This window comes from Sinocyclocheilus grahami, unplaced genomic scaffold (assembly GCF_001515645.1).
Source record: "Sinocyclocheilus grahami isolate Dianchi unplaced genomic scaffold, SAMN03320097.WGS_v1.1 scaffold168.1, whole genome shotgun sequence".
Classification (NCBI taxonomy): Eukaryota; Metazoa; Chordata; class Actinopteri; order Cypriniformes; family Cyprinidae; genus Sinocyclocheilus; species Sinocyclocheilus grahami.
In genome coordinates, this window is record NW_015505347.1 from 700,166 (window position 1) to 714,500 (window position 14,335).

At 41.4% G+C, this 14,335-nt stretch overlaps 1 protein-coding gene across 4 annotated transcripts in view; it reads right to left on the reverse strand.

The window, feature by feature from the left end:
• Positions 1-13,342: 13,342 nt before the first annotated feature.
• dnmt3aa (DNA (cytosine-5-)-methyltransferase 3 alpha a) overlaps positions 13,343-14,335 on the reverse strand; it is a 58,345-nt gene continuing 57,352 nt past the window's right edge. For all 4 annotated transcript variants that reach the window (XM_016282907.1, XM_016282906.1, XM_016282905.1 and 1 more), the window contains one exon: positions 13,343-13,730. In XM_016282907.1, coding sequence (XP_016138393.1) covers positions 13,589-13,730 — 142 coding nt within the window. In that variant the 3' untranslated portion in view covers positions 13,343-13,588. The remainder of the gene's footprint in view (positions 13,731-14,335) is intronic.

Here is a 14,335-nt window from a genome sequence, read left to right on the forward strand (position 1 = left end):
GCCTCCAGGTCATCCGGGGTCGGGAAAGCGATCAGCCTCCTCAAAATACTGATGACTGCTCTGCTGATTCTTTGCACAATGTCATGCACCGTGGACTTTGGGATGTCAGAGCCCAGTGACAGCAGCCTGTACGATGCTGCGTGGGCCAGCCAGTAGAGAAACACCAGCACCTCAACATCTTTCTCCCAGCCATGGTCAGAATCTGACTTCAAAGCAGCGATGAGGGACATGATGGACTGTCGTGAAAGCCGGAGGTTTGGACGGAGGTCTGATCCATCTTCGAAATACAATCAAAGAATTGGCACAGCAGTGTTCAGGCGGCAGTAGGTTGTAGGGCTCACAGTCTGTAAATGTGTGTATATATTTTTAAGAATATGTATATTATTTATGTTTATATTATTTATGTATATATTGTATCTATCTATAATATTTATTTAGGCTATGTATATATTGTATGTATTCATTCTCTCTCTCTCTCTCTATGTATTATGTATTCATTCAAGTTTATTCATTGATTCATGTCCTTTGTTTGTCCTGTGTATTTATTTATAACAATAAATGACTTAATTTCGTTGCTCCAAATGAGCCTCTGTCATGGTGTTCACAGACATGACTTTTTATTCTGAGGTAAAATGTGCTAGCTAAATAGGTGGTTGTACTAACCTTATTAGATAAATGATTTACAAGCTGTCGACCAAGGCGTGATCTTTTATTTATTTAGTCATTTATTAGATGCTTTTATCCAAAGCGACTTACAAATGAGGACAACAGAAGCAATCAATTGTAGTATTAAAACTAAAAACAGATCCAAAACTAAAATTTTAAAAATACTACCTATACACATTTTAAAAATAAAGAGATTAAATAAAAATGACAAATGCATACAACAAAATTTAATAAAGCTAAAAATTCAAAATATTAAAGAATAGGTATGAGAATAATAACGATTAGCCAAACACCAAAAAAATAAAAACCACACATTTATAAATTCAATATATGATTTCATTTCCATTTAGTTTGTTGAAGTATGAAAATAACTCAAACTAAAAACTTAATAAAATACCTATGCAGACATTATAAATTCAGACACAATTTAACTAAAATTAAAATAAATAACTAATACAAATCAAATGACAGTAGTTTATCAGTAATCCTAAAAGATCTGCGAGCAGCTGACCGACGCCTCCTCTGAGCTGTTGATCCAATCAACGTTAAAACGCCGATGAAAGCGGTAAGAATAACGTGAAACACTGATGTTCGCGCAGTAGTGGGGGCTCTTTACATTTTGGCGCTCTTGTGAAGACGCATGTCACGTGACATCAACATGGCGGATGTAGTACGTCCGAATTCCATTCATACCACTCGCATTCATACTATATAGAACGTACTTTTTAAACGGTCGAGTAGTACGTTCAAATTCAAATGTAGTACCTACTAAGCAGTATGCGATTTCGGACACACCAACGAAACTAGCCACTGAGGCGTTTTTCAGGGCGTTTTTACACACCGACGGAGATAAAAATATGGCCTGGCCTGGGAGAATGTTTACAGCTGTTACTAGGTGTGTTCAATGAGCATTTTTATTTAATGGCAATAGCTTTTAGTTACAGGTAATCTGTTCTAAACAACTGTGTTTAAAATCGTTTTAGATGGACTAGCATTTATATCAACTATAGGCTACCCCAAAACAGTTGGTAAGTGAGACAGTACACCCAAAAATTTAAATGATCATCATTTGCTCAAACATGTACGAGTTTCTTTCTTTTGTTGAACACAAAAAGAAGATATTTTGAAGAGTGTTTTTAACCGAACAGTTGCTGGTATACAGCCATTGACTTCCATAGTTTATTTTCCATAGGCCTACTATGGAAGTCGGTGGGGACCAATAACTGTTTACCAACATTCTTCAAAATATCCTAATGTTCAATAGAAGAAACTCATACGGGTTTATTAAAACAACTTGAGCATCAGTAAATGATGACAATTTTCAATTTGGGGTGAACTACCCCCTTAATGATCTTCACTCACACCATAAGAAAGACGCGACAAGGCTGATTTTAGCACAAAAACAGTACATTTAATTCAAGTGTCCCCCAGCAAAAGTGCACAGGAAAGGAGTCCCTGTGTTCAGCTGTCTCTCCTTTCACTGCGTACAGAGAGAATTATGGAAGGATGAACTGCTACTATAACACTCCAAAGACCATCGAAACACAACGGAACTACAGCCACACCGAGAGAGAGAGGGTGAGGATAAATGTGTGTTACAGCGGATGAGGAAAAAGTATAAGAGAGAGACCTGTGGACTGATCAGATGGACGAGGCTGTAGGGCAATAAATATTGAGGCAACAACAATCATATAGAAAAAACCAATACAGTCTGATCGTAGCAAGAGTACATGGAGGGAGTCTGTAGAAAGGAATGCTGGGTAATGTAGTTTTGCCATCACTTCCAAGCAGTTACGTAACAGTGTACAGTAATGCTGCCTTCAAGTCCTCCGGGGAAGCTCCTACTTACGAGTTCGAAAGTCGATGCAAAGTGGTCGTAATCAAATGTATTTCATATTTCCTGACAAACAAGCTTTTTAGCAGAAAATGAAGAGATGTGCATTGGGTGCGGTTTTTGACACTACTGCAGGGAATGATGGGAAATGTAGTTTTGTTCCCTCATAAACCGGTTATTTTTGTATTTTCTGATTCGCTACTTTTCACACCATATGCATACAACCTAAATTACGCGATTGAAATGAAAACCAAATTATGACCAATTGGGTCGATTAACTGACACGAAATCCAAAAAATTCAAGAAAATCCAGAGTTTCTCAACGGTAAGCGCTCGACTCGTAAATACAATCGTTCCGACGTGACCTGAAGGCAGCATGTGAATACAGTATGAATGAATGTTTCTTACTGAGAGGCACATACTACAGTAATGTCTAGGTTAAAACACACAAATCCATACATTTTCTATTCATCTTTTTTACTTTTACATTTTCATCAAGTACAAAGTTAAAATGCCTTTTGTTAATATATTCGTAAAAGAAAAAAATAATAGTGCTTTTTCAAGACTACACAACATAAAAACAGTCATTGTCAAGACCAAGTCACTCCTCAACGATATATTTTCATGTCATTCTTTTCTAGTTCTTCATTTAAGAATAAACTGTATAGCACCTTTTTGAAACAACCTTCTCTGATTCGAGATACATGTATTATTCCTAAAATACCCTCAGGCAAGACCCCCGCCTCCTTTAAAGCTGACAACAGGTTATTGGTCAGCCCTTGAACGCATCACCTGTCCATCATCTTCCCCACCAGGATTCATAAATAGAAAAGAATTCTCTGGGTCTTTGCATTAATTAGCTCAGCCCCGCCTTTGACCCCACCCCTTTTATTATAACAGCCATGCATATAATCATACACTATACCCAATAATCACGGCAGAATTACTCCAAATGAATTTAAAAACACCCAGCACACAAAATGTAATAAATTTCTAAAAAAGAGGCAAACTTATCTATGTACAATTCATTTACCATTTAAGTCTCGACTAATAACAATCAAACCTCACGTTGCGATACGAGATTCACCAGCCTTCACCAAACAAACACAAACAGACTCTAAGGCTACGAGCGGTTCGACCCAGCACAGTGGCACAAAGATCCTGCTAAAGGAGTCAGATTCTACCAAGCCAACCTTGAAAGGAGAACATCCTGCATTTCACTTTTCAAAATCTTGACCCAAAAGCAAAATATTCTGCCTCTGGAGCAAAATGAGATGTCCGAAATTAATGGGTTAGCGTTAAAGGAAGAGTTCACCCAAAAATGAAAATGTACTTAAAATAGTCTCACCCTCAGGCCACCCAAGATGTAGATGAGCTTGTTTTTTCATCACAACAGATTTGAAGAAATGTAGCATTACATCACTTGCTCACCAATGGATCCTCTGCAATGAATGGGTGCCGTCAGAATGAAGAGTCCAAACAGCTGATGAAAACATCACAATAATCCACACCACTCCAGTCCATCAATTAATGTCTTGTGAAGTGAACAAATCCACCATTAAGACATTTTAACTTGAAATATAAGGCCAAAATACAAGTCCATAATCCATTATAACACTCTAGAGAAAAACTCAATCCCCATTGTCCTCTCACATCATATTTGTTTAGAGCTGTTTTCACTTTTAAATAGTGCTTGATCTGTGCATACTTCACTCCTGATTCAGACGACCTTTTTTTTTACGGAGAAAGCAACATTATGGATAGAGAGAACCAGAAACGTTTTAATGATGGATTTGTTTCTTACAAACACTAAACTTTTCACTTCACAAGACATTAATTGATGGACTGGAGTGGTGTAGATGTTTGTACTGTCATTTTGACGGCACCCATTCACTGCAGAGGATCCATTGGTGAGCAAGTGATGTAATGCTGAATTCCTCCAAATCTGTTTAGATGAAGAAACAAACTCATCTACATCTTGGATGGCCTAAGGGTGAGCACATTTTCAGCAATTTTGCATTTTTGGGTGAACTATTCCTTTAAGGGGGGGTGTTTTTTTTATTGGGTCACAATAGTCTACAAAACTCAACAAAAGACATCATGCTGGTCATGGAAGTGCATGTTCTTCTTAGAGGTTTTTGGCAACAAAAATTGACAGTATCTCTGTAAAAAAAATTCTAGACAGAATACGTTGACTTTTTTGCATTTAAACTTAACACTCTTTAAAAGACTCAAAAAAGCAACATGTTTTGAATCATGTTGCCCGAATTGAATTACTATTATCCAACAACAATCCCATCAAACAGCTAAATAGCAAGATGCTCTCCTTTAAGTTTGGCTTCTGAGCATGAGCTAAAGCAGAAGTTTACTATAACCTGCGGGCCGTAAGCATATCTCAACATCAACTGTGATATAATAATTCAGATCTGAATCTAAACTGAAAATAAAACCATCTTTCAGGTAATGAGTTAGCTGACCAGATTTCAACACGTCAGCCAAAAGTTTGAAGAAATTAGCAAACCACAAATAAGAAGTAGTCCAATGTGCTAGTTTGCTTTCCCGGTTGAAATGTGATCTGTATAAACTCTTCCCTCCAGCCAGGGCCAATTGAATGAGCAAATTCGTACAAAAATTCTCGATTTTCGAAGCACATCTCTGTGAGCACCAGAGTCCTGTTTACTTCAGATGTGAAACAGGATTATAAAACAGCACACGTAGTAGAGTTGTACAGTAATCCAGTTTGCACGTAATCCAAGTGTGAACTCTCCACTTGCACCACAAGAGGACTCTGGATTCTGGGAGCACCATGTGACCAGCTTTTATGACATCACACAGATGGGCCACTTTCCCAGAATCCCGACCGAAGGAGCACTGAATATGTCAAGACTATCAAAAACCGGAACGGCAGAAACACAATACTAGTCAGCCTTTAGATTAGCACTTTGACTGATCTGTATGCAGTTCAGCACCAGAGAGAAAGGCTACGCTCACATCGCAAGAGCCTAATTCAGAATCTGAAATATTTTATAATTCATTTGATCAATTTTTATTTTCCGAAATCCTAAAAATGAATCCGTTTATTTTCACATTACATTTTGAATCCCAGATTTTCAGTGTGGCCTCAGACTTTAGGACACCTTTTTTTTTTTTTTAAATAAAAGCATTTGAAAATCTGTAATTTATTTATACATTTTATTTAAATATTACAATCTCCTTTTCAACACTTCATATAGTAGAATTAAATTTTTTTATTTATGGCAAGGTTAAATCAACGATGCAATTATACCTACTTATTTGATCAAAAATACAGTAAAAACAGCAATAATGTGAAATATTATTACGATTTAAAATAGCTGTTTGCTATTTGAATAAAATTTTATTTATTCCTGTGATCAAAGCTGAATTTTCAGCATCATTACTCCAGTCTTCAGTGTCACATGATCCTTCAGAAATCATTCCAATATGCTGTTCCCTTTCAGTCGGTCACTCTCGACCCGCCACATCGGTAATGACCGACGAATTGTGATCTCGCTTAGAGAGACCAATATACTTTGAGTGTAAACTAAACGAGCCAATGCACATTGGCATGCGATGATTGCATCCAGCTGCCGCTGATCGCAGCGCGAGTATAACTAGGCAACAGGTGCAACGCATACTCAGCTTTTCGCTTTGGAGCCAAGCGATCACATCGTTTTGCTCCTGACTACTCTACCGAGAGAAGGAGACTGAACGAGTTCAGCGCGCTCTTTGGAGCTTTTGGTGTTGGCGGTACGGCGCTTCAGCGGTGGTGGTTTCCCGTGTCGAGTGGGTTGCACACATCAGGCTGCACTACCCCGTTTGTGTTGCAGGCGGCCATCTCCCCTCCCATCTTTTTAAAGTCGACGTTGCGTCTGGTAAACTCGACGTTGCGTCTTGCTACAGACAACATATCACACGTGCGCTTCTGGATGTGGTCGTTACCTGGTGTCGGATGATGGTCACGATCGCTGCCTCGAGTATCTGGGCATTAAGCATGCTGAGGTGGCGTTTGTGGATGAGTCATGTTCTCATTGCGGCTAGATGACCATCTCAGAGTTGCGGGCCAAGCTCAGTTACCTCAAAAGGTGTGGTGTGGAGCTCCGTTGCCTCTGCCTCGATCTAGTTCTCAATATTGCGGCAGTCAAGCGGGGGCTACTTCAGGCAGTAGCACGGGTGGTCTGAGGGTAACAGTGATGGCAAACCCTCCAGGGAACCAACCCTCGGGGACCATTGCTCCTCTTGCACTCCGCAACCAGTTGAGCTACCAAAGGAACGTGTCGGGCCCTCTACAAGGAGCGTACCAGCAGTATCCTTCGGTGCTCCTCCCAACGAACAGATGTCGATCGCTGCATCGGAGGGTGAGCCGGAGCTTTCTGGAGAGGAAGATTCGGCTGCGCTGCTGCCCTCTGGGACTGTAGCAATGCCTGAATCAGGTCTGGAAATGACGGCTATCCTTTCCCGGGCCGCAGTGAGGTTAGGGCTCGAGTGGAAATCTCCACCGTGTCCCGAGCCCTCAAGGTTGGACGATTGCTTCTTCGGGGTGGCCTGCGCTGGTTCTCGCCTCCCGGGTCTGTAGGTACTCGTCTGGTCTGTCCGGCGATGCTTATGTGGCCTGTGGAGAAGCTGCCTCCACCTTACACGCTACGGCATTACTGCAGGTTCTTCAGGCTAAAGCACTGAGGGACCTGCACGAGAGTGGTCACGATCCGGAAGTTCTGAAAGAGCTCCGAACCGCAACTGACCTCACGCTCCGAGCGACAAAGGTCACTGCAAGTTCTCTGGGTCATGCAATGTCCACACTTGTGGTCCAGGAGCGCCATCTCTGGCTGTGTCTGGCCGAAATGAGGGACGCCGACAAGTTCTGTTCCTCAAGGTCTCTGTGTCCCAGACCTGCCTCTTCGGCGACGCAGTCAAGAACGTGGCCCAGCAGTTCTCGGCTGCACAGGAGCAGACTGAGGTGATCTGACATGTCCTGCCCCGGCGGGCAACTGCTGCCTCCACCCGTCCATCGGCCACAGCGCCACAGCCTGCTCATTGCCGAGGGCGGCCCCCTGCGTCCACCCCCGCTCCCGTGCTGCATCCGCAGCAGCCTCGAGCAAGTGGCGCCGTGGAGCTGGGCGTAGGAGTTCGCAGTCCTACTGGTGAAGGACGCAATAGAGCCGGTCCCTCCAGCCGATATGAAGATGGGGTTTTACAGCCCCTACTTTATTGTACCCAAGAGAGGCGGTGGGTTACAACCAATCTTGGACCTGCGTGTCTTGAGCCGGGCCTTTCACCGGTTATGGTTCAAGATGTTGACGCAGAAACGCATCTTTGGGTGCATCCGTCCCCGAAATTGGTTTGCAGCGATCGACCTGAAGGACGCGTACTTTCATGTATCGATCCTTCCGCACCACAGACCATTGCTGCGGTTCGTGTTCGAAGGACAAGCATATCAGTACAAGGTCCTGCCCTTCTGGCTATCCCTGTCGCCCCGTGTCTTCACGAAAGTTGCAGAGGCAGCCCTTGTTCCCCTGAGAGAGCAGTGCATTCACATTCTCAACTACCTCGATGACTGGCTCATACTAGCTCAGTCTCAGGATCAGTTGTGCGAACACAGGGACTTGGTGCTCTCGCACCTCAGCCGGTTGGGCCTTCGGGTCAACTGGGAAAAGAGCAAACTCTCCTCGATGCAGAGGATCTATTTTCTCTGTATGGAGTTGGATTCGGTTGAACAGACAGCACGCCTCACGCAGGAACGTACTCAGTCGGTGTTGAACTGCCTGAATACGTTCAAGATCAGGATGGCGGTCCCACTGAAACAGTTTCAGAGGCTTCTGGGGCATATGGCAGCTGCATGGGCAGCCAGTGTTGGGGGCAGTGTCGGGGGTTTGGGGTCACGTCAACTGCCTAGAGTTGTTAGCAGTGGTGTATAAAGTACCTGAAAGTCATACTCAAGTAAAAGTACAGATATCTTACCAGAAAATTACTTTGGTAGAAGTTGAAGTCACCATTTAGAATATTAGTCTTAAAGTATGTGATGTTTATTGTACTTAAGTACGAAAAGTATTTTTTAAATCTTAAACGTATTTAAGCATTGAAAGTAAAAGTACAAGTAAATGCAAAATGGAAAAGACGCAAATAAATATATATAAAAATTTTCATACAGTTTGAGTAGCAATATTGTGTTCGGTTTTAACTCTTTCTTCCATTTTGTATTTTTTAGGTAAGAATAAGAAGCACTTCATCCGGTACTTATTGTCTTTCATTCCAACATAAGAAAACATTTCTGGAATTTGCATCTGAAATAGCATTTAGATATATTTACACAGTTTATGTATCTCAGAGGGGACATGGATGCATTTACACTGCCCTTACAGATGCATAAATAGGCCTAATGTTTGGTTTTTAACATAAAACGTTGAATACTGATATTTTAAATAATTTAAAACATGAAAAAAGTCGAAATGTGAAATTAAAACCACCAGTAGGTGACAGCAAGTGACTGTTAATGAGCAAAGTCATTGAGATTCAACTGATTCATTCAAACTGATTAATTCAGGAACAGAGCATTTGACTGTGTTAATGAGTGAATCACTGAATCATTTATTCAACCGATTCGGTCAAAAAGCGGATTCATTCAATAAGTAAACACCATTGCTCAGAGATGCAAAACAGTGCTGTGATTTTTGTTGGGAACTATTTTCGTTGGCAAAATTGAGCAAAAACAAGCAATATTATGTCTAAAATGTAAGTCACTTATTGCTTTACTGAACTTGTATAAATTGATTATTAAATGTGTTCATGCTGATAACTGCAGAAAAACAGTACTCTTTGTGTGATATAGATTAAGTTCACTATATTAAATTATATAAATATAAAAAGAATACAGAAGCATTTTTGCCGTCTACAATTTAGAAGGCCTGGAATTTAGAATTTTAATAGACTAATAAATCAACGTGCGTGCACTCTGTGTGTGATTTGGTGATATAGCCTACTTGATAATGTCAGATCGCACATCATTACAACAACACTTACCATATTATTGCAGACGATGCTGTATCACACACCCCAGAATGAATTAGAAAGAAAATGAATTATCTGCGGTGGTGCGCGCACTTGCTTGCACATGAGCATGAGTCTAACTTGCAGACGGCAGACCACTGATTCGTCAAACCTTCTTTCCTGCATTCAGTGTTCTCCTGACTTCTGACTATTTTGTAGTAAGTAACGAATATGCTTCGGGGAAATGTATCGGAGTAAAAGTATACATTTTAATTAGGAAATGTAGTGGAGTAAAAGTTGGCTGAAATATAACAACTCAAGTAAAGTACAGATACTCCCAAAAAATATTTAAGTACTGTAACGAAGTATTATTACTTTGTTACATTACACCACTAGTTGTTAGCAGTACGCCTTGCCTTGGACCGTCTCAGAAGGCGCGTACAAGGGAAGCACATGCTTGTCTGAACAAACAACACTGCGACCGTTACGTACATCAACTGACAAGGTGGTCTATGCTCCCGTCGCATGTCGCAACTCGCCCGCCACCTCCTCCACTGGAGTCAGAATCATCTGAGGTTGCTTCGTGCCATTCACATTCCGGGTCTGCTCAACCGTGCAGCCGACAAGCTGTCCCGAGCTGAGCTCCCCGGAGAGTGGAGACTCTATCCCCAGATGGTCCAGCCTCTCACTGCCAGTTGTTTTATTCCCTGACCGAGGGAACACTCAGCACGGATGCACTGGCACACAGCTGGCCGCGGGGGCCTGCGCAAGTATGCGTTTCCCCCAGTGAGCCTTCTCACACTGACCCTACTGGCCCACTCGGACCTGGTTCCCGGAACTAATGCTCTTTGTGACAGCCCCTCCCTGGCATATTCCTCTGAGGAAGGATCTACTGACTCAGAGACGGGGCACCCTTTGGCCCCCGCGTCCAGACCTCTAGAAACTTCACATCTGGTCCCTGGACGGGACACGGAGATTCTAGATGGCCTACCCCAAGAGGTAGTAGACACCATCACTTCGGCAAGAGCACCGTCTACGAGACATGCTTATGCCTTGAAGTGGAACCTGTTCGTCGAGTGGTGTTCTTCTCACCGAGAGGACCTCCGAAGATGCCCGATAAGAGTCGTGCTGTCCTTTTTGCAAAAAGTGTTGGAGCGAAGGCTGTCTCCCTCCACCCTTAAAGTCTATGTGGCTGCGATTGCTGCGTACCACGACCCCGTGGAAGGGAAGTCGGTAGGGAGGCATGACTTGGTCGTCAGGTTCCTTAGGGGGGCGAGAAGGTTAAATCCTTCCCGTCCCCTATCTATACCCTCTTGGAACCTGAGTCTAGTGCTCAAAGCACTACAGCAGGGCCCATTTCTTACTATTTCAGTGTTGAAAACAGTTGTGCTGCTTCATATTTTGTGAAAACTGACATTTTTCAGGATTCTTTAATTAATTGAATGTTCAAAAGACCAGCATTTATTTGAAATACTGTATAAATATTTTGTAATATTATAAATGTCTTTATTGTCACATTTAATCGGTTTAATGCATCCTTGCAGAATAAACATATTAATCTTTTTAAAAAGTCACATTAATCTTATTAATATTAATAAAAAAAATCTTATTGACCCCAAACTTTTGACCAGTAGTGAATGTTAAAAATGACATGAACCACATTGCATGTTTCCATTATTAATCTTCTCATATGAAAGTGTCTCAGATGGAAGATGAAAACATGATTTTTCATCAAAAAACAGGTCTGGGCCAAAAATCACGCAATTGCGGTGTGAACGTAGCCGAGCTGAACCTGAAGCAGAATGCAAGCCAGGAGAGAGTGAGAACGAAGCACCATGGAATATCTGCGGCACCATTGAATTTCTGCACCAACAGTAGAAACACATGCAGGGGCTAAAAACAACACAGCCCTGATACCCGACTGAACACACACAAACACGAAATACAGTAAGAGTGGTGGTATCTGGACTGAAAACGGCAAGATCTGGCAGAATCAGATGCAAGTAATTCCATTTCAACATGCGGAAGGTCGGTGTGTGTTGTTGGCAGAATATTGCATCAGAGATGACAGCAAACAACATGATCTTATAAAGAAAATTAATTTCTCTCACAAAAGAGTAGTTCACCCAAAAATTAAACCAATCTCATCCGTTATTCACCTCATCAAAGTGACCAAAGACCAAGTTGTGTTCGTCAATTTAAATGAAACCACCATCAACAGAGCTGTTGTGTTTTGTTTAAGTTTGGAAGGCAGATTTACGGATCATGCTCTTGAAGGGTTGCCACTTCCACTTATTATAAGCAACGCTTATTAATTGTCTTTGGGCTTGTGTTTACTCATTCAGCAGGTGCATGTCACGATATTTTGGTATGTGATATCTTTACAAGATAAAGCATTTGCTTTTAAGCTCATTACAGGCTTGTTATTTGCTGTTTTTCTAGCAAGATCTGGCAACACTGAGTCAAAACGTACCTCGTTCACTGTGATTTCTTGCATCGCACATACAGAAAAGACAACTCTGATATACGCTTAAATGCTTCATGAACAACTAGTTGTTGAGTTTGGTTGCGTACCAGTGTTGCCAAGTCAGCGGTTTTCCCACAGAACTGGACTACTTTTATAATGTTTGCGTGGGTTGTTTTTTAGTCTGCGGGTTAAAGCGAATGCCATAACCCCTTGATGAAAGGGAAAAAAAATAAGTTTCGATTAGCAATTGGACTGGTTTTGTTCTCAGACCTGGCAACCCTGTTCAATACCACTTACAATTTTTGTAAATGAGTTAATTTGGGTGTAAAATGCGGTTGTTGTAAGTGTGTACAGAACAGGATTAAGCACAAAAAGTGAATTGACAACCAAATTTAGCTGCAGTGTGTATGTGGTTGGAATGACATGAGGGTGAGTAAATGAGGACAGAATTTTTTTTTGGGTGAACTGTCCCTTTAAGGTGTATGAGCTCTCAGCCTGCATGTGTGTGTGTGTGTGTGTGTGTGTGTGTGATAAGACACAGCTCTCTCATATGTGCCCTATAGGCTCCAGCAGAAAGGCATAATACGGGACTGTGTGCTGTGTTTGCATTGCTGAGAGAGAGAGAGAGAGAGAGAGAGAGAGCGAGAGCACCATAGTGGAGTTAGTTGTGAGTGAATAATTGCTGAAGTTTAGTAGTACCATAATAAGACCGCAACCTGTAAACAGTGTATTGTTGATTTTTCAAGCACATCTTATCTCTCACAGGAAATGTGTGTTTATGTGTGAAAATGATGTTTGTGTCGATGTTACACACACGTACACTAACCAGGCACCACATGACAAAGCGATAAGTGATAAATTGCATTTCTTCCATGTTAATCTGACACTTCGTCCTAACTAGATGTGATTTACCTGATTTCTATTCATGTAATAGTAGAAATAGCACTGTAGCACTGCTTAATCAATCTCATGAAAATATGCCCACAGTCAAATTTCATCCAAAGATAAAAAACAAAGAATTTTTGTTTTTTCTTAGCCCATTTTAGAACCTTACTTTTTTTTTGCATTATGAAATATGACCTAGACATATTTTCTGTGAGATTCTTTATATATTAAACATCAAATATGACTTGAATCTTGAAAGTTTCCATATCATACCTGGTTAGTTCACGGCGTAACATAAGTTTTAGTGTTGGGGGACGGGATTCGCCTGCTTTGAGTATTCAAAGAGCGTCTGCTTCTGTTTCACACCTGTCATCCAGCGCTTTGTGCTCTATATTTTCACACTCGGACAAACATACACTTGCAAACACACACACATTTTGTCTCTGTCAGTTGTGTGAGAGAGAAAGAGTTGTCACAGTTGGAACATGACAAAAAAAACTAAAACGACGGACAATAAAATACAAGAAAATCAAAAATCTGGACTCAGTAATGTTTTCAAATAAATATCTGAAATGTGACTGTCTAGTGGGTTGAATAGTAATATTAGGATAGCACCAGCCATTCAGAGGCCACAAGCAAAAATGAAGACCACAAGAAGGTGGAACTTATTGGATATGCAGGAAAAGAAGAGGAGGGATGTCACGACGCCATCATGATGTGTGGTGGGTGGAGCTTCAGTAACAGGCAAAGTATTCCTTTAGCGGAGCGAAGAGGTGGCGAATCACAGGCACGCTCCACGACCTTCCCAGAAGCCTTTGCCTGGCGAGACGACTCATGTTGGACACATCTGTGTAATGGACGGGGAAGCCGAAAACTCTGTAACACACACAGCAGTGGATTTTACACACAAGTACATACAGGTGAATATATAAATATATTTATATATATATACATATAAAGAGTTTGGTTCCTAAACGCCATTTAAAAAAAATTTTGTTTCCGCCAAAATCAGTACTGTATCTGGTCGGCATTGAAAAGTCCATTTTTAATTTTATGCAAAATGCGATATCCGCCGAGTTATTCTGTCATGTTTTCTCCCTTTCTTTCCAAACCGCAACAAACGCCAGTCTCCCTTCTCTGCAGAATGCGATATATCCGCTCAACCAATCACAGTGCACCATTCCATGCACTCTAGACAGTAATGGCAGAGCTTTGAATACACCCGGCATCCTAGTTTTCCTCTTTGGGCTGCACGATAAATCGCATGTGATTGTAATGCACATCTCGTCAGTAAAGCCGGTTCTGTGATTAATAGTAAATCTCCATCACGTGCTTTCAGATGGATACACAGAGCCGTAGATCACTGACTAAGGAATATTGCGTTCATAATCGCAGATGAGTTGCATTCGATTATGAACGCGAGCGATATTGCGTAGCTTGTCAGTGTAAGAGTTTTTATTTATGCCATTAATGTTTTTGTT